We start from the raw sequence: 23,479 nt of genomic DNA, 5'->3' as shown, positions 1-23,479 counted from the left end.
CACGCTTCTACTTAATTAACTGCACTTATTGTACAAACATCCACTTATATATTGTATACTTGATACACAAAATAGTCGCTCAATAAACACAGGGTAATATATCCTGTTAAAAAAAGTTCATAAATAAAATTTTAAGGTGCAGTATACTACCAAAGTTATTACCAGTGACAGGATTTAAAGGGACACATACAAGTCGTTGCCTAATACAAATAAAATAAATGTTGAAAAATTTTGTTTTGCAGCAACGCTGACAAAAAAAAATGTAGCATTATTTGTTATAATTAACATAGTAATATAAACAAAGAGAACTTAAACCTCAAATGTTTTAAAGAGGTTTTGAAACTACAAAACATGTTTACGAATACTCACATTTTTTTTGTCATGAAACTATGTTCAATCGATAACATTTACAATTTGTACATTATGGTCCTAGATAGTAGGTCTACAACTTTAACTACCTTATCTGTTCTTTCCCTATTTGAGGAAGAGCATGCATTACATAGGGGATTTGCAATATATCACAGACACGTTTTTTTGGTTTCAACTGAAAGTCAATTTGAATTTCAGGACAATACATGTCAGAAAGTAGAACAGCAGATGCAACAATGATCTTGTGGCAATGTTCTGAAAAAGATTGGGGATTTCATGAAATCCCTCCATAGTGTCAGATTATATTCTTTGCACTCATTTTAAGTCTAAATGATACATACAATGTTTATAGTGGTCATGACGAATAGGCAGGTTTACAATACTTTAAAAGTAATCTGAAACTTTTTTCTTCTATTGAAGTAAGCATTTACTTCAGAAGCATTTTGTCTGAACTATGGAGATTTATAATGAGCAATATGTACTACAGTAGGTAAATTGGACCATAAGCGCAATTTGGGACATGCAAAATGGAGTCTGTATTACAGCATACACCTTAAAGCAATCCCCCACAGGTGTTATTTGCTCTATGATATTGCAGTTTAGAAAATAAAAAAAATGTTTTAACAGCTACATCCCAGGAAGCATTTCTACAGTAGGTACACTTTTCGGATACATCATCTAACTTGGCGTAATTAAACCTGTACTTTGCCTGTATAGATGTTCATGCAAAAATTGAATCTTTAGATTTATAAATGTATACTCCATTTTATACCTCATTTTGTATTGAAAAAAATAACATGACTTTATTTACCTGCTCAATGACATAGAAGGCAAACTCTAAACGCTGTTTCTGGAGCATGGGTATAAGATGCCGGAAAAAAATAGGAAGGTGTTCATGGCGGTTGCGAAACGGAATAAGGATAGCCACCTAGAATAATAAAGATCAAAAATAAATATAGAAAATGTATTTATAATTTAAAAAAAAATAATAATCTTTCTGGGTTTAGGGAATTCTAGTTTCAGTATTTGACTAGAACCTCCCATCTTATTCCACCTTTATAATGCAACACCTTATCAACATAGTGATCAGATATTTTTAAAAAAGCACAGATTAAAATGAGCCCATACTAAAAACAAAACAGTCAATTTTGTGTGAACTTCAAATTTAAGTTCAAGTTCACCTGGCATTTTTCAAAACGAGACATTGAAAAAGTGCAGTACCAGGTAGGTGCAAACGTAACTCATGAAAGTGATGTACAGGCATACCCCGCTTTAAGGACACTCACTTTAAGTACACTCGCGAGTAAGTACACATCGCTCAATAGGCAAATGGCAGCTCACGCATGCGCCTGACAGCACGTCCTGAACAGCAATACCCTGTACCGAAGCTGTACGCAAGTGGGGAGACTATAGAGCCTGTTACACATGTCTTATTTACATCAGTTATGCACGTATATGACGATTGCAGTACAGTACATGCATTGATAAGTGGGGAACAGGTAGTGCTTCACTTTAAGTACATTTTCGCTTTACATACATGCTCCGGTCCCATTGCGTACGTTAATGCGGGGTATGCCTGTATTGAATAGGTTAAAACTAGATTCAACAGGGAAATTGGACAAGATTTTTATTTTTTATTTTTTTTAATTAGTCAAAGTTAATCCTGGAAAGGTTTGTAAACATTGTAACCTGAAGTTTAGAAATTGTTTTACGGAGCTTACCATTTCCCCAACACTGGTCTCTTTCCGAATGAACTTCTAATCATGAGGATAAGCATATACCTGATAACTTTATCACCGGGTTGCAGCAAGCAATAACAATCCCTTGGTCTCCGACTAGTAAATTAAAAAGTTGGAACTAAAAACTTTAACCCATTAATTAAAAGAATTTGCAGTGATATTTCATATAACAATTTGAATATTATTCCAACTTGGTCACTGGAGCAAGTAATTAAGTACATAAGGTGAGAGAGAAAAGAAAGGAACATGCTCAGCCAAAAAAATACTGTTTTAAAAGGGGGTGCAAAAGGGTTAGGGTAAGAAAGAAAAAAAATTAGGGGTGGCTACAGAAGACATGGCGTTCCTCCTAGAACCCATTGCATTGCACTCTCCTGTGTAAATGACAATTCATACAAAATGACTAGTTTATTTAGAATGATAATGAGTGCTTAGCCTTAGACTCTGGACAAACCTCCCTCCCCCCCATGAAAACAGTAATGGAAGAATTACTTAAAAATACTTAATTTTAATAAACTATAAAAGAAGTGGGGTATGTTGGCACATAAATAACATGACAAGTACTGTACATACATAAAACACAAACACTAAATCTGGGGTAAATTATCCCCTGATGTATGTTAGTCTTAATAAAATTGTTTATCTCCTGGCTTATGTGTGTTATTTTGCCTCCTTATTTATAGTCTATATATCATATTGCGTCGTCCCCACGAAAGATGATATGAAGTACTATAAGCAAAGTACCCCTTTAGAACTCTAATTGAAAAAGTGGCTCACTAAGATCTCATATGCTATGACACATTGTATAAAGATTATACTGTACCATCACGTATCCAGTTTTTCCCATATAGTTAGAATCATATGACCAATATTTCAAAAAGTACAGTGATAGGTTTGATTACCATAGATGATTAAGGACACATCTTGTAGCGACTTGAGTGAACAGGAATCACAATTTCTAGAGGAATGTATGGCACATATAAGCGAGAACAAGAGACCTAACAGTTACCCCTTTACTGACCTTAATGTGAGATCCTTTTTTCACCATCCACTAGTCCAAATGTGGAAGTGGTTACTAAATTAGTAATTAAAGATTTTGAAAGCATACCAACACCAGTGTATAAAAACAATCTAAACATGTGGAACGCAACGCATTAAAAGAAATGGAAGATGACAAATCCATAATTATCAAACCATCTGATAAGGGTGGAAATATTGTTATACAAAGCAGGGAAGATTATACGAAAGACAATCTAAGATTTTTGTCAGATAGGACATGCTACAGAATTCTGGAAAGTGACAGGAACTCCTGACTCCTGACTATACTCAATGAAGGACTGAAACACACTTTGACACAGAAGGAATATAATTTTATTCTAGGATCTGTACCACAAACAGCAACTTTTTATAGCTTACCAAAAAGAGACGATCCCACCACCAGGACGTCCAATAGTGTCTGGTATTGCCAGCATTTATGTCGATAAGATACTGAGATCTTATGTCACTGCGTTACCTTCACATCTGAAAGGATACCAGTGACCTGCTCAGGTGACTTAAGGCATATCAAAATCGGGGAAATCGTCCTGATGGTGAGATTAGATGTCGAGGGCTTCTACACAAGCATTCCACATTAAACAGGAATGTTGGTCTTGAAACATTTCTTGAAGTCAAGGTGGAATAATATTTCCAATACTGACCTTACCCTAAAACTGCTTGAATACATTTTACAACATTACGTTGTCCTCTTCAATAACAAACTGTACCACCAGACCCAGGGTACAGCTATGGAATGGGCACAACATATGCAAACCTGTACCTGGTGGGAAGTTGTCACTGTTTTTGGAGATGGTTTAGAACATCTATCTCAGCATGTGGAGCTGTGGCTCCGTTTTATAGATGACATTCATGCTATGGAAGGGTACGGAAACTACTTTAAATTAATTTGTTCAAGTACTGAACAGCAACACTCAATCTCAAATTTACATACGAAGTCAACAATCAATCAACTTTCTGGATATAACTATCTGACGCGAACACGCAGGTATGCCAACTACAACAATCTGTAGGAAAAAGAAATCCTACGAGCAGACACTCACCATCCACAAAACCAGGTACTTAAAATCCTGGTTGGCCAGTTTCAACGCCTATGTAGAAACTGTTCCACACTTACAGAATTTGATAAATAGGCTTCTGATATGAGAGCGAGGTTTGACAGGATATACGAAATCATGCCTTAAAAAGGCTTATAAAAGAGGTACATTTTCAGATCAAAACCAACTGTTAGCTCAAAAACCATCAAAACCAATAGAGGACAAAACAATATGTTTTATAGGTACATAATACTCAATGGCAAACCATCAATAACATTTTGTCTAAACATTGACACGTACTACGTGAGGATACAGACCTCAAAGTATTAAAACCGCGTGCTACTTTGGTCAGTCGAAGAGCAAACAATCTGAAAGACATACTTGTCCATAGCCATATGCCCCTACTTAGTTCTTCTACATGGATACCAGAAAAGCCAAAAGGTTCATTTAGATGCGGACGCTGCAAAGCATGCTAGTTTATGGTACCCACCAGGAAATTCTCGAACACGGATAATACATTTTTTTTGTAATTCAACAATTTATAAATTGTAAAACAGAGGGAGTCATTTATCTGATGACCTGCAGATGCGGAAAACAATATGTGGGTAAAACCAGGCGCCAACCAGCTAGAAGGGTCTTAGAGCTTAAGTGCTTAGATGATGAGTAATCAGTCGAGATCCAAGCAGGCGATTAAGTCGCTGCACAGAGTAGCGACGCTCCAATTAAGCTGCAAATAGTGCCCAGCGTTCAGAAAACACGACTAAACTGAATGTAATATACAAAGGGTTACTACTATAAGCAGGCATTTTTTGTATACACTATCGGTGCATTGATATCGCCATCAGTATTCTACTTTCAAGTGATTACTATATTCAACTGTGTGTACCAATTAAGTGCTCAGATCTAGCCGAAACAAGCTGGGAGCACAGAAAAAGCATCAGGGAAATAATCACATATTCTGCAGGTAATGTGAACTAAGAGACAAATGGGCAGTTGTGTAAATAATGTTGATGCTTTGATCTAAGTCTGAGTATATGAGCTCTTCCAGCAACAGCAGGAAAAATCGTGGAGCACAACCAAGAAAACGAAGCAGGGTAGACGTGGTGTGGTGACTTCAAAGAATTTTATTCAAACAGACAGGTGTAGCTGGTGGATCATCTGACGCGTTTCAGCCCTAGGGCCTTTGTCGGACGCAGTCTGCGAAGCACTCAGACGGAGTATAGCCCATACCTCACCAATGAGCCGACGTCACGTGACGGTGACGTCAGACGTACCCTACATACGTTTCACCGTAACTGGCTTCATCGGGGGCGGGTTACAAGTGACTGCGTCCGTGGGCAGCGAAAGCACTCAGACTTTAGGGTCAGTCTCTCTGGTATATATGTGTACAGCCTGTGTGCAGTTTAAATCTACTGAGGTGCCAAAGTTGTCTCTACTCCGGTATTTGCCAAGCACAGCTCTGCTAGGCACTCCATATATAGACCTGCACTCAACCTACATACACCCCATTGTATACAGGGGCTCAGGTACCGGTAATATTCAGGCACAGCTCTGCCTGACATCGCACAAATGGACCTGCACTTTACTGCATACATCTTAATGTTATTAGCGGCATCCATGTACTGTTAACAGCAGACTATATGCAGATCAAGGTACCTTTTGCTGCTTCATATTATTTAGCAGCAGGTGTAACCTTGTCCTCCATTCAACAGACAGGCTTGCATTTCATTACACATACCCCACTGCTAATAGGGACCTTTTAGACCCATTCAAGAGACTACCCAGGAGTAGGGTTCACTAAGGTTTAATGAAGAGGGAATATATATAATATCCCCATTAAACACCCTACCACACCTCCCCGTCTTTTAATAAATATTTTGTGTTTGTTCTATGTATGTGGTTCTTCCAAACAGTTTATTTTATCCAAGTCCAGAATAAAGTTCAATTTTTAATTAGGGTGTACTCTCCAGTGCCACACAATAGGGACTCTTTCTTTTCTCTATACTTAATCTCAGGCACCCAGAAGCAAGTTCAGGCTCTCCCCCAGACAGGCACTCTGCAGTCTGCCTTTTAAACTTCCCCTGTCTAATCAGCTAGCAGATCTACAAGCTAGGGTGTTTTTTTTCTGGTCTGCCAAGTGAGTTTTTAACTTCATATATTCAGTCACACACCTCCCCATTCAGTGTTGCTCCTCGCATACTCCGTTTTGAAATATCCTCCCCTCCCCCTTTCCGGGACAAAAACAAAAATCTGTAAGCAACTTCCCAGCCCTGTGTTGGACCCGGAAGGAGAAGGGTTGAAGGGAGAGGTACCAGCGCGTGACTCTGGTGTTTGTATCCTTCATTGTATGATGTCATTTTAGGGGAGCATTGTCTGTGACCAGGGTAAATGTGGCCCCCAAAGTGGTAATACCCGAGCGCTAATACTGCCCACTTAACCGCTAAACACTATTACTGCATAGGCTTGTTCCCTTTATAGGAGCTTCCTACTAAGCTATAGGACCAGACACTTTCCCCATCTATCTCCTGTGACAAGACACAAGACATCCCCTAAACCTACTTCTGAGGCATGAATCTGAAGAATGAACGGCTTTTCAAAGTGTGAACAAAGTATAATTTTCAGTCCCTGAAACACCTCACATTGTACTGTACACGGGACCTTATTGGGTGCTACGTTTCTTATTTGGTACAAATTTCCTAGAATAATCTGCTATGCCCAAGAAAACTCCTGTATTTTTGACGTTGGTACTAGACAATACCTGCACTTCGCTACAGACAAGTTTTATTTGTCCATTGCCACGTATATAGCCCAAGGACTTTGTTGCATTTCTCCCTATTGACCATTTTGCTGGATTGGCAGTCAGGCCTGACTTTCAAAGGCTGCGGTGCGCAAATTGGGGGGCGCGCTGGATTTGTCTGGGGGGGGGGGGGAGGGGAAGGGGGACGCATCCAACTTAGAAAAGGAAATGTGGTTTCTAAAATCGATATAAACCCGTTTAGAAACATCAGGTTTAATGGGGCTACACTCCTCACTCTGTGACCTTTCTTTCACATCCAATTTGAACATGAAATGAAAGACAAACAGCGCACAACTCAGTGTAAGCAAGTAATCATAATGCAACAAAAATTGTGGAAATGCACATACAGAAATATCAGATAAATATGCAGGGCAGTATTTATAGGAAAGCTAACATGTTTTAAAAATCTATTGGCTATTATTTCTGTCGCTAAAATACCCTATAGAAGACTGCATTTCCTGTAAGACTTCGTATGTAGTCTACATGTTGGAGTGCCCTTGTGGACTCCAATATATACTGTAGGACGCATGAAATGTGTTTTTGAAAACAAGAATTTTAGAACACGCTAGGACTATTAGACTCGGAATGTACGGTATGGATAAACATAGTGTATCTCACCATTTTATGATTTACCACGAGAGTGATTCTAGTGTGATGATGTATAAAGGTATCCAGGTGGTACACCCCATTAGATGTGGGGGTGATAGGCTAAAGGCTCTCTCTAAACAAGAAACTTTTGGGATCAAATGAAGACTTTGGCCCCTAGGGGCCAAAATGAAGAGCTTGATGTTTGGTCACTTTATTAGATTCAGTCATATTTATTTTCCACCATCCAACTTACTCATTGTGTCTTTTTTTTTGTTCAGTAGATAGAACATTCTATATTTCCAAAGTATTTTTGGAAGTGTAGAATGCTAATTTCTTGTATATGTATACCACTTAAAAAGATATTTGATCTAGAAAATAACAAATAGTTGTCTGACAAAGGTTTTTTAACTAAGTATTTATAGTTTTACAATTGTTCTTTAGTTTTTTCTCAAGTAATTTTCTTTTTTAGGTATTTGCCATTGTCTCATTTTCCGAACAAGTAGCCATGATTATTTATTTATACCCCTATATTAATTGATACCCGAGGAAGAGAGTGCTGCTCGAAATGCATAGGGTGACTCAGTTTGGCCCTGCTTAGCCCAAATTTTAATCAGCATACCGAAGCTGTGACTCACTGACAGTCTACAACTGATCTCTGGATACCGGAAACAGCTTTTTTCCTCTCTTGCTAAATCTGAGACGAAGAGGTGTGGAGACTATTGGAGGCAGTGGGTGAATGCCGCAGACAGACCGTACAGCTCCGCCTGGAAGACCGAACATCTGTTGCCATCAGCGGGTCTGGGATGCAGAACACTGTGTTTTAGAGATGGATCATGATTTGAAGAATCTCATTTACACTATTTTGATAAAGACAAAAAGTATTGAGCGCAAAATACTGTAGATAAATAGTAGACAGATATTAAAAGGTAAGTACTGTTCTGTAGTGAGTGCAGCTGCTGGGGTGGATTCAATCCAGATCCACTTAGAGGATAACAGCAAAAGGAGAAGCGCACTCTCGTCCTTGGCGACTCCCACAAACAAAACCTTGCAGCGTATTCCCACCACAGCTCGCTACAGGAAAAACACTATGGGATCTGTGGCTGATACCGATTCCCTTCCAGCTTCTGGAGTCTCTTGTAGGCTCCCATGGGACACCCCACGGTAGGGCCTGGTTGGCGCATACTAGGTCCCATATTGGTTGCAGCCGAGCCCTCCATTTGGCCCCTGAGCCTCTGCCGGGTGGAGGAAAATGGCTTTTTCCGAATGTACGTTTTTTTTTTTTTTTTTTTTAAATTGGCACCATTTTTCCGCCCTTTAACCATGCACACAGGATTGTTCTGCAGCCAAAACATTCTCCATTAGATCGGGAGGCTTCAAGGAGGGTATTGGCCGAAAGCCGACAATCTCCCTCCCTTCCGCTTAGGGGCAAAACCCGCAAGAACTGTTCTAGGGCGACTAACTCTGCAACCACATTGGAGCTGTGGCTATCTGGTTTTAGCCGTACATGTTGGGCTAAGACGGGCCGCATACCTGGGGAATACCGCTCTTCTCGGAAGCGTTGCCGATGGGTTTCCTGTTGTCCCCATGCGATTCAAGATTGCACCCTTGACCTAGGCGTAGTCTAGAGCTGCATCATTGTCAAGGCCGATATACCACCTGTGCTTCTCGTTAACTGCAGGGCCAGATATGCGGTCCATTCCTCCTTGGGCCACCGTGAAAAAATGCAACTCGCTAAAACGTGATAAGTACGGACTCCGTCTCACCATCAGGTCTCATCTCCGTCAGCCTAATGGCAGGTCTCTGATCTCCAGTGCACGGGTTACTGGCTGATGGACTTGGGGCATCAGCGTTTGTTGCAGCGCCCATCTTTTGTACCAGCTGCTGTTTAGCGGTTAGCTGTAGGAAAAACTGCTCCAGTCAGTGTTTCTTTTGGGCAACCAAGTTTTCAGTCTCCCTCTGCTGTTGGGCAGCCCGGTTTTCAGTCTCTCACTGCTGCTACGCAGCATGGTGTTGCTGCTGTTGGGTGATCTGTTGTAGCGGTAGCTGTAATTGCTGTTGTGCAGCCTGGTTTTAAGTCAGGGATGCCCGAGTTGTTGAGTAGCCTGGGATTCAGCCAGGTACCAAACTGACCAGAGGTGACGTTCATCCCACTTCACACACTATATAAGACGGAGTGGCCTTGTAGGTATGGTCAGAAAGGTGCTCACACACTACTTTTTTGCAATGAAAGTCCTTTATTTCCCTTACCAGGAAAACAGGTTGCAGTATACTTAACGAAAATAGAATAGAGCATTTAAAGTAAGTAGCATAGGTCTGCACATTAACACAACAGTCCTTAATCTCAGGCACCCAGAAGGGAGTTCAGGCTCTCCCCCAGACAGGCACACTGCAACCTGTTTCCTCACAGATTGAGAGAAAAAAAAATGACAGCAGGAAGTCTGCCGTCTGCCTTTAAAACTTAACCATTTCCAATCGGCTGCAGCTCTACAAGCTAGGGTGTTTTTTCTTGTCTGCTAGTGAGAGATTTTAACCTCGTATATACTTCCTCACTGGTATGCTGTGATCGCTAGTAGCAATATCACATACAAGTAAATACACAGAGTTATTGTACAAAAATGACATAGGGAAAGATAGCATATTTTGAAGTTAACACAGATTCAAGACAGACAGGTGTGGCAAGGGAGCATGGAAGAACTTGGTTAGAATAGCAGGCAGCAGGATATGTCCGTTAGAAAGTAGTAAATAAATTATGCAAATAGAAGGCCTGAGGTTGGGCATGCTTTTTAACATAGAAGACACCTCCAGTTAGAATCTACAGGGAGCAATTAGATCTGGAGCGGGATAAAATGGCACTACACTGGTTTGGTAACAGGGAAATGTCTTTGGGAAAGGCTAGTGACAGAACTGACTAAGAGGTTTCCAAAATCCTTGAAGGTTTTGTACATATACAATAGTCATAAATTAAGTTTAAAAATTCCACTTCTTGATACAATTCAACTAAGCTTTTGACTTGCATGCACTGCAGAAACCGCACTAACAAATATTCCCTTTCCATCCTTCTTGAGAATTTCTCCCCCTCAACAATTACCTTCTCATTTCCTGTTTTATTGATATATGTGGCAAGACTGTATTCCAGATCAGAGGTGCGCAATCTTTCCCTGCTGTGCCCCCCTGCCTGCTCGCGCCCCCCTCTATTACCTTGTCTCCAGCTCTCAGCGCCATGGCAACATGACGCCACGTTGTCATGGCGTAGCCGAAGACAAGGTCAGTGAACTTGCAGAGGCCTCACGCGATCCCCATCACTAATTTAAATGCCTTGGGGGAAGAGCGCAGGGCCTCTGCAACCGCTATGCCCCCCAGTTTGTGCACCCTTTCCCCAGATCATAGTCATACATTAACCACCAGCTCTTCTGTCTCATCTTTATCTTTCATTATACTGTTGGTATCCACCAAGGACCAGTCTTGTGCATCACTGATAAATTGTTTGGCTTGAAGTATAATATGTATGCGGATGTATACACCATCTATATACAGTATGCCTTGCATATACCCACATACAAAAAATACACCAATGAGGAGATTCATACTTTTCTATAAAATACAAGAACTTTTAAATTCGTTTTAAAAAGATTTATCCTGACAATGTTTGTAAACATTGTAACAAGATTTATGGTGGATTTACTCATCCTAATCTATGCTTTATCTCTCCCTTATGATTGCCCCAATTTCTAATTGGTGCTCAGACAGGCTGCAAGTGTCCATACTTACCGAGTGCCATCTCAAAGGGATAGAGGTTATCACTGATACAGTATAACACCGACTACCCAAAACAAAAAGGAAAAACTTTTAGCTTTCAAAAATACTTATGGTTTTTAACGGTGTTTAAATGTGAATGTATCATATTACTCTATTAAACCAACACACTCTTTAGTCTTAAATTGGTCTGCCCCATTGAAATCAAAGCAGATGACATCACCGGTTATCCTATTCAACAAGAATGTTGGTTGAGTCTCACATGACTTATCTTTTTCTGGTCAAATACAGTCCTCTGCTTTATCACATAGCTCGGACATACTCCTCTTCTCCCAGTACAGATAAATTACTGTAATTATTCATGCTATAGTACTGTCAATTTTTGTATTACCTGGCTTGCCACTTCAGAGATCTTAAATCTATTCTCTATAAAATGCCGTTTTCATTTCCTTCAAATGTTGTCCATCATGGAACTAAGCACTTTCCTCTTCACTGGTAGTCTCATGCCTAAACTCAAGAATCCCTCGTCTGTGCTCTAACTTCGCAGATCTTCCACATCACAGTATTCTCTCCCATGCAACATACTACCTTTGATGTTCCCATCTTGAATTCACTACGCATTCACTTTTTCAATCTTTGAAACACCTAAAAAACACACCTCTACCACTGTGAACTTATAGCAATCTTATTGTATGTTTTGCTCTAATTACACTAACTAGTTAACCCTCCAAGGCAGAAACTCTCATTTCTTGTATTTCTGACTTGACACTGGGATATTCATGATTGTATTTTGTACAATGGACAACAACTACTGACAAATCCAACAAAATGGTTGATCAAGTAGAGTTAAATTAACATGGAAATAAGTACTTCCCATCTATAAAATAGGGAGACCGATTAATTCTGGACATTTTTGGAGTCCAGTATTTAGGAATTGTAAATTGTACGGTTTTATTACAGTGGTTAACTGAAGTAAGGTAAATGTTCAAAAATGGCATACAGCGCCCCAAGCAGTGCGGAGAAAGAGCGGACCTGAACCACGTGTTGTGGTCCTGCACGAAGGTGGCTCTGATTTGGGCGGAAGTTAAAGAGTGGCTGCAGCAGCTGATTGGGGTGGAGATCCCCCTTGACCCATGGCTGTTCCTCCTGGGCAGGCGGGTCCGGGGGTTCTCGAATACAAAGCACAAATTGATTGCACATTTTGCCACGGCCACCAGGTGTGAGATAGCAGCACTGCGGAAGCAACCAGAGATCCCGATTATACCCAAAATTAGAAACAGAATTTGGTTTGTCTGCCGGATGGAACAGTTGACAAGTCTGGTCAACGACTCCGGCACAAATTTTCTAAAAGTCTGGTCGCCATGGTTGGCACAGACGGTCATCCCGGGGGTGGACTGCGCCACTATACTGCAATAATAGATAGAAGATGAGTTCTCCGGTGACGAAACGGATCCTGGACGTTAGGGGACGCCACAGACGAAAGGCAGGAGCGAATTCTTATACAATGGGGTGCCGCCGAGGGTCGGAGGCTTAGGCCCGAGTCATTCCCACAGGAAGGAAAACCGTGTCTGACCTGGAGGAACAAACGGAAGAGGCAACAGAGTCGCCCCCCCCCCACGCCCTGCCCCCCCCCCTTCCCCCACCCTGTCCCTGTCTCCTTGTTAGTCCTGTAAGTCATGTCGCTCAGTGTTGGTTTGTTGGAGGTCGAAGGCGGCATTACGGTGATTCTCTGTAAGCCATTGGGCGGTGTTATCATATCTGTAATGTCTCACCCAATAAAATCAAAGTTATAAAAAAAAATAAAAAAAATGGCATACAGCACAGATCTAGCAACTAATGGCTCCTCCCCAAGAAATCTCTCTATACTCTGAAGAGAAATTTCATGAAATCTGTATTTCAAGTTTTGCTCAGTGTGCTTTATTTTGGTAAATATTCTAGCTTCACATCTGGGAGACACGAAAGAGCACATGGAATCTACTGCATGAGGCAGTGAGGGGAACATTTTGTTCTCCATTCCTATCAACCTACCTGACATAGTTCTGTGAAGGAGAATGTTAATAAAAACTAGAGGCCAACATTCATCCATTCTCACCTTCCATCGTGGAGTGCAGTCTTTTGGTTTCCAGTGACCACCTGGCCCAATGTCCATATCTTTCGAAAAAAGATGGTGCACAACATCTAAAGTGATTTCACTCATATTGATCCTAGTACGCCCACCTGTGTAAGTAGAAATGTTGAAAACCTAGCTAAAGGCTAACAGTTGTTTTCTTCAATAGCAATTAAAAAAAATATTCTTAGAATGTAGCAGTGGTGTAAAATGAACAAACATTCTCAGTTTAATAGTAAAACAGATAAAGCATATTTCAGTTTTGTTATAAGTCATGGAAAGAAAAAGTTATGAAAAATGTTGCAACTCAAATGGTTCTCAATGGCTATCCAGCTTTCTATATATTAAAAAAAAAAAAACCTTTCTGAAGCAATATTAAGAAAAAATATATACTGTATATCCTTCAATAAACACATTTAACTATGTCCATGCATGTGGAGCATAACTGTGTACAGAGATTCGCAAAGCTGCTTTTAAAACAGGACAGACCTCCAAATAGCAACGATTAAACAATTTAAAAATACCTTTAGGGATAAAGAATGTTAACAAACCACCCCCCAAAACATTAATTTATTTAAGTCCCACTGGCTTTTTCAGTGTCGAAAAAGGGGTTTACAGGAAATAATGTTTAATTTTGTACAGCTTCATGGATTGTTTTCCACTGCTAAGTATAGAGTGGCTGAATATAATTTGTATGATCAAATTTTTCTATTAACCAACCAATAAAACTACTTTTATATAGTTTGCTGCTTAGAAGAGAATTTTGCACTTGCTCTGTCTCCATTAAAATTTTAGAACTCTAACAAGTAAAAACGTTTGAGAATACAGATATTATTAAAATGGCAAGCAAAGTATTTACATCAAAAAGACTTACGCATAAAAGGCAGCTTCTCTGGGCACGGAAGGTGAGGAGAAAATGTGAAGTTTTCAGGCAAAAACACTGTTGACTGCGCAATGAAATCGGTAGAATTTATACCATCAGGATAATCTTTAAAAAAAACAAACAAAACAACCAACAAAATAAACTACATCATTGAAAGTAACCTGCAAAAAAATTATACATTACATGGTGTTAAAACGTGATTTGAGTACAACTAATTTTATATTAAATTAGTGGCGTTACTAGACATAATACATTTTTAAATATTTAAAACAAGATTTTGGTCATCAGCCTGAAAGCAAGGGCATCTGCAATCCTCAGGGAAATGTGAGGACTGCATCTGTAGTGCCTTGCTTAGCTGTGATTGACCCATTATACATATGCTGTGCCAACAGTTATATTTAGAATGAGCAAAAAGGAAAATCCTACATAAGCACCTACATAACAAGCATTATAGTTAAACCTTTTATGTACATTCATTGATATTGTTCATTGTCACATACGACACCTGTGAGCACGTGGCATGTATACAGGACAAGGGTTAATACTCCGCTCGCAAGCAGTCCCACTTTTCACATACGCAAAGGTCCCTCAAATGGACAATATCTCCCCTAAATGACAAGTGTTAATAGACTGCTCGCAAGCCGCCCCACTTTTCACCTCCCCAACGGTCAATCAAAATGATTAACATCTCCCTTAAATCCGTCCCCATACACAACCTGCTGCGAACAGCACACAAGTGGCAGGTGACTTAGATATGCAGCCAGGGTTTACACACTTCTACTCTAGCCAACTGACCTTACTCCTCCGCAAAGGTACCTCAAAAGGAGTTAATATTAACCCCTTACTTAATTGCAATCATATCAATACGCTGCCACCACCCGAGATATGCAAAAAGATAAGATGCCAAATGAATATATTTGCCAGAGTCCCCGTTTATAATAGAAAAAATATGCCCTTCACACACAAAAATGTGTTGTAGCAAAATGTGTCCAAAAATGTAAATACTCTCCAGAGCGTGCAGCAGTTCATTAAGAGCCCAAAGCATTCCTTATTTGTCAGAACATCCCCGCTGTTTCCTCCTCCCATCCAACAAAGCTTCCCAACTCTCCTCCTGCCTTCCTTGACTCTTTTTCCGCTCACAGAGGAGGCTGTGTCACTGCTGATCTCCTCTTCTCCCTCTACCACTTGGCCTCTTGACCCCATTCTCTCCCAAGTCCTAAAACATCTTGTTCCTACTATAACCCCATTGCTTATACCCATATTTAACACCTCCCTCTACTCTGGTACCTTTCCCTCCTCCTTCAAGCATGCAGCCGTTATACCATTACTCAAACAGCAAGCTTGACCCTACCTGTCTTTCTAACTATCGACCTGTCTCCCTCCTGCCTTTTGCCTCTAAACTCCTTGAACGTCTTGTATTCTCTCGCTTGCTCCACTTTCTCAACACCTATTCTCTCCTAGACCCTCTACAATCTGGCTTCCGCACGGTTCACTCGACTGAAACAGCCCTCACTAAAATAACTGATGACCTCCATGCTGCCAAAGACAGAGGTCATTACACTCTGCTCATATTACTCGACCTCTCCGCAGCATGACACCGTGGACCATCCTCTTCTCCTCGACATTCTCCATACTCTTGGTGTTCGTAACAAAGCTCTACCCTGGATTTCCTCTTACCTCTCCCATAGTACTTTTAGTGTCTTCAGCTAACTCCTCCTCCATAGATCTCTCTGTGGGGGTGCCGCAGGGTTCTGTCCTGGGACCTCTTCTCTCTGCACACACTCTCTAGGTGACCCAATAACATCCCTTGGGTTTAAATATCACCTCTATGCCGACGACACACAAATTTACTTTTCAACACCTGACCTTACACCTGATGTACAGACCAAAGTTTATGAATGTCTCTCTGCTATACCATCCTGGATAGGCTTTCGCCGACTTAAAATGGCAAAAACAGAGCTCCTCATACTTCCTCCCAAACCTGGCCTTAATACCTCACTCACCCAGTAGCCCAAGCACGCTGCCTGGGGGTCACACTCTACTCCTCTCACATTCAAAATGTCTCTAAAACCGGTCGCCTTTTCCCTTGCAATATTACCAAGATACGCCCTTTCCTCTGTTGTGCGACTGCTAAAACTCTGATTCATGCCCTCATTCTCTCCAGTCTCGATTACTGCAACCTCCTGCTGTGCGGCCTTCCTGCCTCTCACCTGTCTGCCCTACAATCTATCCTAAACGCTGCTGCCAGAATCACTCTACTTTTTCCTAAATCTGTCTCTGCGTCTCCCCTGCTGAAATCATTCTCCTAGCTTCCAATCAAATCCCGCATCTCACACTCAATTCTCCTCCTCACTTTTAAAGCTTTACACTCTTCTGCTCCTCCTTACATCTCAGCCCTAATTTCTCGCTATGCCCCATCCCAATTCTTGCGTTCTGCTCAAGGATTTCTTCTCTCTACCCCCTTTGTATCTAAAGCCCTCTACCGTCAAACCTCTCTCACTGACTGCCCCACACATCTGGAATGCCCTTCCCCTCAATACCCGACTAGCACCCTCTATCCACCTTTAAAACACACCTTAAGACATACTTGCTTAAAGAAGCATATTAGTAGCACTGTAGATACTACTAGACATGATACATAAAGCTTGGCCCCCTGCAGAAGCACTTGCCAATATGTCCTCCTACTGTCTCTGTACGTTCTTCCTACATACCAATTAAATTGTAAGCTCCTCGGAGCAGGGACTCGTCTTCCTAAAAGTTATGTTTATGTCTGAAGCATTTATTCCAATTACCCGCTATTTATATTATTTGTTATTTATGATTGTCACGTGTACTACTACTGTGAAGCCCTATGTACATTAATGGCGCTATATAAATAAAGACATACACTACATATACATAAAAAAATACAGTGCTTAGATTACAGAAAAAGGATTACAAGAACATACAATTACAATAGATGCAGAACAGTTTCTCAAAATATCAAGATAAAAAAACAACCAGAAAACCCTATACATTATCATATGCCATAGGTTTTCCCCAGAGGTCACTGGTCAAGTAAATAGGAGAGATCACGTGCTTGGTCCAAATACACATCTGTTGAAATGTAATTTTCAGAATCTTTGCCAAGACTTAAATACATTCTTCCTCCATGGAAACATAAGCCCACCCCTGTCGAAAATCAGATGTTAGATTGACAGTTTTACGACAGTTAAAAAAAAAAAAAAACTCTACAAAAATTATGTTTATATTTCTCCTCAATGTCTAAACGCCCTCAAACTTTCCTTAACTAATACTTACACAAGAGTCACATCAATACATTCAGTTGCGCATGGCAGACACAATAAGACTAAGCATGAGTGTCCTTCCTGTAAACCTGAGCGACAAATAAATATCTGTTCCCCTGTATCTGCTATACCCGACATTTCTAATTATAATATACCACTCATTGAAGTTAGCACTAAAAAGATCATGTTTATAAAGTTGCCACGAAAGTCATTAAGTTCTCTTTGAAGACAAGTACAAACCCGGAAAAAGTCCCGACCTGTTACAAACCGAACATATGGTATTTTTAACCCCCACTCTTGCACCATTAACCCCTGAAGCACCAGATGGATTAAAATGCATAATAGCTCACCACATTCATACACAGAAGTATATCCAAGCGCATGTGTAGCATACCTACGATCATCACCATCTCAAATCCCAGTTGTTAAGTGTTATATTTGCAGAACTTTGGGTTGAAGTCTCTAGATGTTTACATTTTGCAAAGAAATTAAATCAATTTGGACTGTCGCAGCCTTTTTTTTCTTCACACAGGAACCGAGTAGTCCGCTCGAGTGGAACAGTCAATTCCAGCTCTGGGAATCACCCAGTACCCAAGATGTTTACAAGTGAAGTGATCAGCGTCTCTGCTCCTCCAGGGAAAATAAACTGAACTTTCAAATGTCTCAGGTCTTGCGGGTCAGTAGGAAGCTACATCATCATCATCATCATCATCATCATCATCATCATCAATGATGGCTTCCTATTGGATAGCTATTTAAATCCCCTGTACAATCCAGGAATGGATATTGGTAACTTAATTCAGTTCAGCCAAGGAGGTTCCCTTGGTTAGACTTTAAAATCCCTTTTATGAAAGGCTCTTCTCTGCACTATCTTCTCAGTGCAGCTTCATATCAGGCTCTATGCAAGGGCAAAATTATGCTAGTCTGCTTCATACATATACACCAAGTAAGAGATGTGTGCAGAGGTACACTAATGGAGACCAATTTGGGTGAAATTAAAACCTGGCTTTGAGCCTATACCTTTAAACTCTGTACAGCATACAAAAACAAACACCTACTCCACTTGACTAGATAGACGATACATGCCCTAACTATCTTTGACTGGCTGAATAGGCCAGTTCCCAGTCCAAAAACCATAATATATTTATCAGGGAGCAATATATAAAAGAAAGTCTTATCCGATTGTGCTGGTGCCGCGCCTCTGGCTTTCTCCAGGAAGTCTGTTGTCAGCACACAGCCCGGGTGTGTGCTTCAAGACTCTCGCATCAGTCTTTGTGCTGGAAAAGGAGAGCAGTGTGCTAAGGAGTCTTTGTGCAGGCTTCTCTGCTCTCCTGTGTCTGCAACCCTGTATGCCAAGAAGTGTCTCTGTTCTGTGTCAGCACAGTGGTGTGCAAAGGAATCTCTGCAGTTTTCCAGAAGAGGCTTTTCTACAGTTCTGATTAGTCAGGTGGAGACTGGTTAATTGATTGGCTGCAATTAACCAGCTCCCTGTTGGATTACTCAAGAGCTCTGAGGCAGCTTTTAAACAGGGATAAGCCCCTGTTACAAGGGGGGCGGGGTGTAAGTATCTTCATTTCAGGGTCATTCAGCAGTGCTTATTACTGTACTTCTAATTATAACTGTGAAGGGGGAATGAACGTCACCAGCCATATACCGTAAATTCCGGACTATAAGCCGCACCTGAATATAAGCCGCACCCATTGAATTTTAAAAAATGTATTATTTTGAACATAAACAAGCCGCACCTGAATATAAGCCGCACCTGAATATAAGCCGCACCTGAATATAAGCCGCACACGTCTATAAGCCGCAGGTGCCTACCGGTACATTGAAACAAATGAACTTTACACAGGCTTTAACGAAATACGGCTTGTAACAAAAAATAAAAAATTTGCAGTAAACAGTAGCCTACCAAGAAAGTCATTGGTCACTATCTTCCTCCTACTGTGCACTGAAACCACTGAAGTCATCTCCTTCGGTGTCGGAGTTGAATAGCCTCAGAATTGCTTCATCCGATATTGGATCGTTTTCATTGTCGCTCTCGTCACTTTCATCCGGAGGCAAATCCCCCGCTGAGCCCTCTTCAACACGCAGCAGTCCAGCCTTTCGAAACCCGTTGATGATAGTGGATTTTTTGACAATGCTCCACGCTGTCAGGACCCACTGGCAGACTTGACCATAAGTTGCTCTTTGCATGCGGCTCGTTTTAGTGAAGGATTTCTCCCCACTTGTCATCCAAGCCTCCCACTGAACACGGAGCGCCACCTTAAATGCACGATTTACACTGATGTCGAGTGACTGCAAAAACTTTGTTGTGCCCCCAGGAATCACAGCTGGAATTGAGTTTGTCCTCTTGATGGCTTCTTTCACCGAATCTGTTATGCGGGCCCTCATGCTGTCCAAAACGAGTAATGCCTTGTTCCTGTGAAAGAATCCTCCCGGTCGCTTGACGTAACACTCCGTATGCCATTCATGCATTAGGCTTTCCGTCATCCATCCTTTCTTGTTGACTTTCACAACAATTCCTCTCGGGAATTTTTCTTTTGGCATCGTCGTGCGTTTAAAAATCACCATCGGTGGAAGCTTTTCTCCCGATGCCGTGCAGAACACAGGTGAAGTGCGTTTTTCATGCCCAGTTGTTTTCAGCGTGACAGATGATTCGCCTTTCCTGTTGACAGTCCAAGTGAGAGGCAGGTCAAACGTCTGAGGAACTTCATCCATATTTATGATGTCGTGCGGGCCAATGGAATGCCCCGCTATCTTTGCATCAGTGAATTTGCGGAAGTTTGAAACTTTTTCCTCGTAGTCGGGAGGGAGCTGCTGACACAGACTCGTCCGTACCCTGATGGACAGGCCTTTACGTCTCATAAATCTGAGACACCACGATGGTCCACCTGTAAAATCCTCAAACTTCATTGCGGTGGCGATTGTTTTGGCTTTCAGTCGGATCTGCACAGTTGAAACACCTCAGCCGTCTGCTCTCTGTGTGTTGACCCAGTCTTCGAGCTCATTTTCTAGTTCGGGCCATCTGTTTTTCTACCCTCTGAAAGCTTTAGTTGTCTTTTAGCACTGAGTCAATTCGTGACGCTGCTGTTTCCAACGTCTTATCATTGACTCATTAAGACCAAGCTACCGTGCAGCAGCTCTATTTCCTTTTCCAACAGCCAGATCAATCGCCTTCAACTTGAAAGTTGCATCATATGCATTTCTCCGTGTCTTTGCCATGAGGAGGGTGACAAAATGACTACCGTAATCAGAATGATGGGAAGTTTGAGCGCGCTCTATGTAATCTAAACAGTAAACAAAAAAGTTGTTTGACCTTCACCCGTTCGGCAATTTCATTGGTCTAATGCAGGCCTGCACAACTCGTAACGTGAGAAGGGCCGAACTGTTCCAAGGAAAAAAAATTGGGCCGCACGGGTAAAATCATCATCATCTCTCCTCCAGCACCTCATCATCATCATCCTCATATCTCCCCCAGCACCCTTCATCATCATCCTCATATCTCCCCCAGAACCCCTCACTATCAACCTTTGCGATACTCCCTATCTCTCTCGTACCCCCACCTCTCTACCTCACCCACACACATAGTACTCCCCCTCCACATCAAACATACAATACCCCCCTGCACACCACATCAAACACACAATACCCCCCTGCACACCACATCCCTCTCCCCCCTGCACCTCACATCATTCACCCCCCTGCACCTCACATCACTCTCCCCCCCTGCACCTCACATCAACCCCCCCTGCACCTCACATCAACCCCCCCTGCACCTCACATCAACCCCCTGCACCACACATCAACCCCCCCCTGCACCACACATCAACCCCCCCCTGCACCACACATCAAGCCCGCCTGCACCACACATCAAGCCCCCCTGCACCACACATCAAGCCCCCCTGCACCACACATCAAGCCCCCAGCACCTCACATCAACCCCCCCTGCACCACACATCAACCCCCCCTACACCACACATCAAGCCCCCCAGCACCTCACATTAACCCCTGAGAACCTCACATCAAGCCCCCAGCACCTCACATTACCTCTGCCGTCCAAGCAGGAGTGCATGCACGCTCTAGCAAGCAGCAGGCAGGAAGCGCCTCAATGCTAGAGCGCGCTGCTACTCTGCGAGGGGGAGAGCGGGCTCGCGGGGGATGGTGACAACGGGCTCGCGGGGATGGTGACAGCGAGCTCACGGGGGGGCGCGGGAGAGTGGACTCGGGAGGGAGGGAGGGAGGGGGAGAGCAGAAAGTGGAAAAAATTCATATATTAGCCGCGTCATTGTATAAGCCGCGAGGTTAAGCGTGGGAAAAACGTAGCGGCTTATAGTCCGGAATTTACGGTACCTTGCAAACCTATGTTTAGGCTTCCAGTGCAGCAGTGACTAGGTTCAGTTTCGCTTGAGAACGGCTGCTTAATTAGTCTGACCCCAGCTGCATAATCAAGGTGTTTTAAAACCCCCAGGCTGTACAGACATGCAAGCTAGCTGGTCAGGAGACAGGACTGAAATACTGAAGAGATTACTGCTATAAGGTCTGTTTTTCAAAGTACATATGTGATGAACTATCTGTGTCCTGCATGCTGAAGAGAAGCTGTCTTGTTTCCTATGCTGGAGAAGCTATTTTGTTTTTGTATGCTGGAGAAGCTATTTTGTTTTTGTGTGCTGAAGAGAAGCTATTTTGTTTTTGTATGCTGGAGAAGCTATTTTGTTTTTGTGTGCTGTATGTTTTTAAGGCTCAATAAATAAGCCTTATCAAGAGAACCCGCGTGTGTGGTTGCATGTACCCTGCAACAATAACCCTCAGCAGTTTATAGTTGTGTAATTAAGTATAGCTCAACCCCACTACAACGCGAATCCGCTTATAACACGGTCTGAGCATGGCTCCCGATTTTAAAACCTCCATTTTGCCGTGCGAGGACTTACCGGCATCTAGATCTCTCCTCACTTCATAGGAGATAGAGGAGAGAGCTGACATCTGCAAAGAGGAGAGAGATCTAGATGCCGGTGAAATTTTAACACGATCCCGGTTATGGTCTCGGGGTTGTGGACCCCAAGGACCGCGTTATAACGGGGTTCAGCTGTACATGGCTTATTAATGCTACCAAAATTGTACATTAGCAGAACATGGTCACAAAATGCAAAGAAAGTTAAGTACACCATGGTCCTTCTGAAGCAAAAAAATGCATTCTGCACTATTTAATGCCCTATACAAATTTATGCAGACTGTTGGAGAAAATATTTATTTACTTTGTGCAACTTAATTCTTCACACAGGAAGAAGGGCGTTTTCTGATACAAAGCCTTACCCATTTTATGTAATAGCTGCAGTACAAAATAAAAAGCATATACAGGCATACCCCGCATTAACGTATGCAATGGGACCGGAGCATGTATGTAAAGCGAAAATGTACTTAAAGTGAAGCACTACCTTTTTCCCCACTTATCGATGCATGTACTGTACTGCAATCGTCATATACGTGCATAACTGATGTAAATAACGCATTTGTAACAGGCTCTATAGTCTCCCCGCTTGCGCACAGCTTCGGTACAGGTAGGGAGCCGGTTTTGCTGTTCAGGACGTGCTGACTGGCGCATGCGTGAGCTGCCATTTGCCTATTGAGCGAGATGTACTTACTCGCGAGTGTACTTAAAGTGAGTGTCCTTAAACCGGGGTATGCCTGTACTCAATTTTCAAAGCAAAAGTTTGATATCTGCACTTCCACAATGTAGTATACTTCCCTTTATCCTACAAATGTTGGCATAATCAGCAAAAATCGAGATACTGTACCATGTAATCCTCTAATCGCTTACGGCTATTTTGCACTTTGAGCATTGGCCCATGAAGTGTTGCTAGAGCTCCTA

At 41.9% G+C, this 23,479-nt stretch overlaps 1 protein-coding gene across 3 annotated transcripts in view; it reads right to left on the bottom strand.

Annotated features, from left to right (window-relative positions):
• B4GALT6 (beta-1,4-galactosyltransferase 6) overlaps positions 1-23,479 on the bottom strand; it is a 115,094-nt gene that overhangs the window by 23,180 nt on the left and 68,435 nt on the right. For all 3 annotated transcript variants that reach the window (XM_075584776.1, XM_075584780.1, XM_075584783.1), the window contains exons 3-5: positions 14,315-14,428; positions 13,426-13,550; positions 1,181-1,297 (exon numbers count right to left, since the gene is read on the bottom strand). In XM_075584776.1, the coding sequence (XP_075440891.1) occupies positions 1,181-1,297; positions 13,426-13,550; positions 14,315-14,428 (356 nt within the window). The remainder of the gene's footprint in view (positions 1-1,180; positions 1,298-13,425; positions 13,551-14,314; positions 14,429-23,479) is intronic.

Source organism: Ascaphus truei, chromosome 2 (genome assembly GCF_040206685.1).
Source record: "Ascaphus truei isolate aAscTru1 chromosome 2, aAscTru1.hap1, whole genome shotgun sequence".
NCBI lineage: Eukaryota > Metazoa > Chordata > Amphibia > Anura > Ascaphidae > Ascaphus > Ascaphus truei.
Note: the sequence above shows the minus strand (reverse complement) of the source record. Positions and strands in the feature narration are given on the sequence as shown.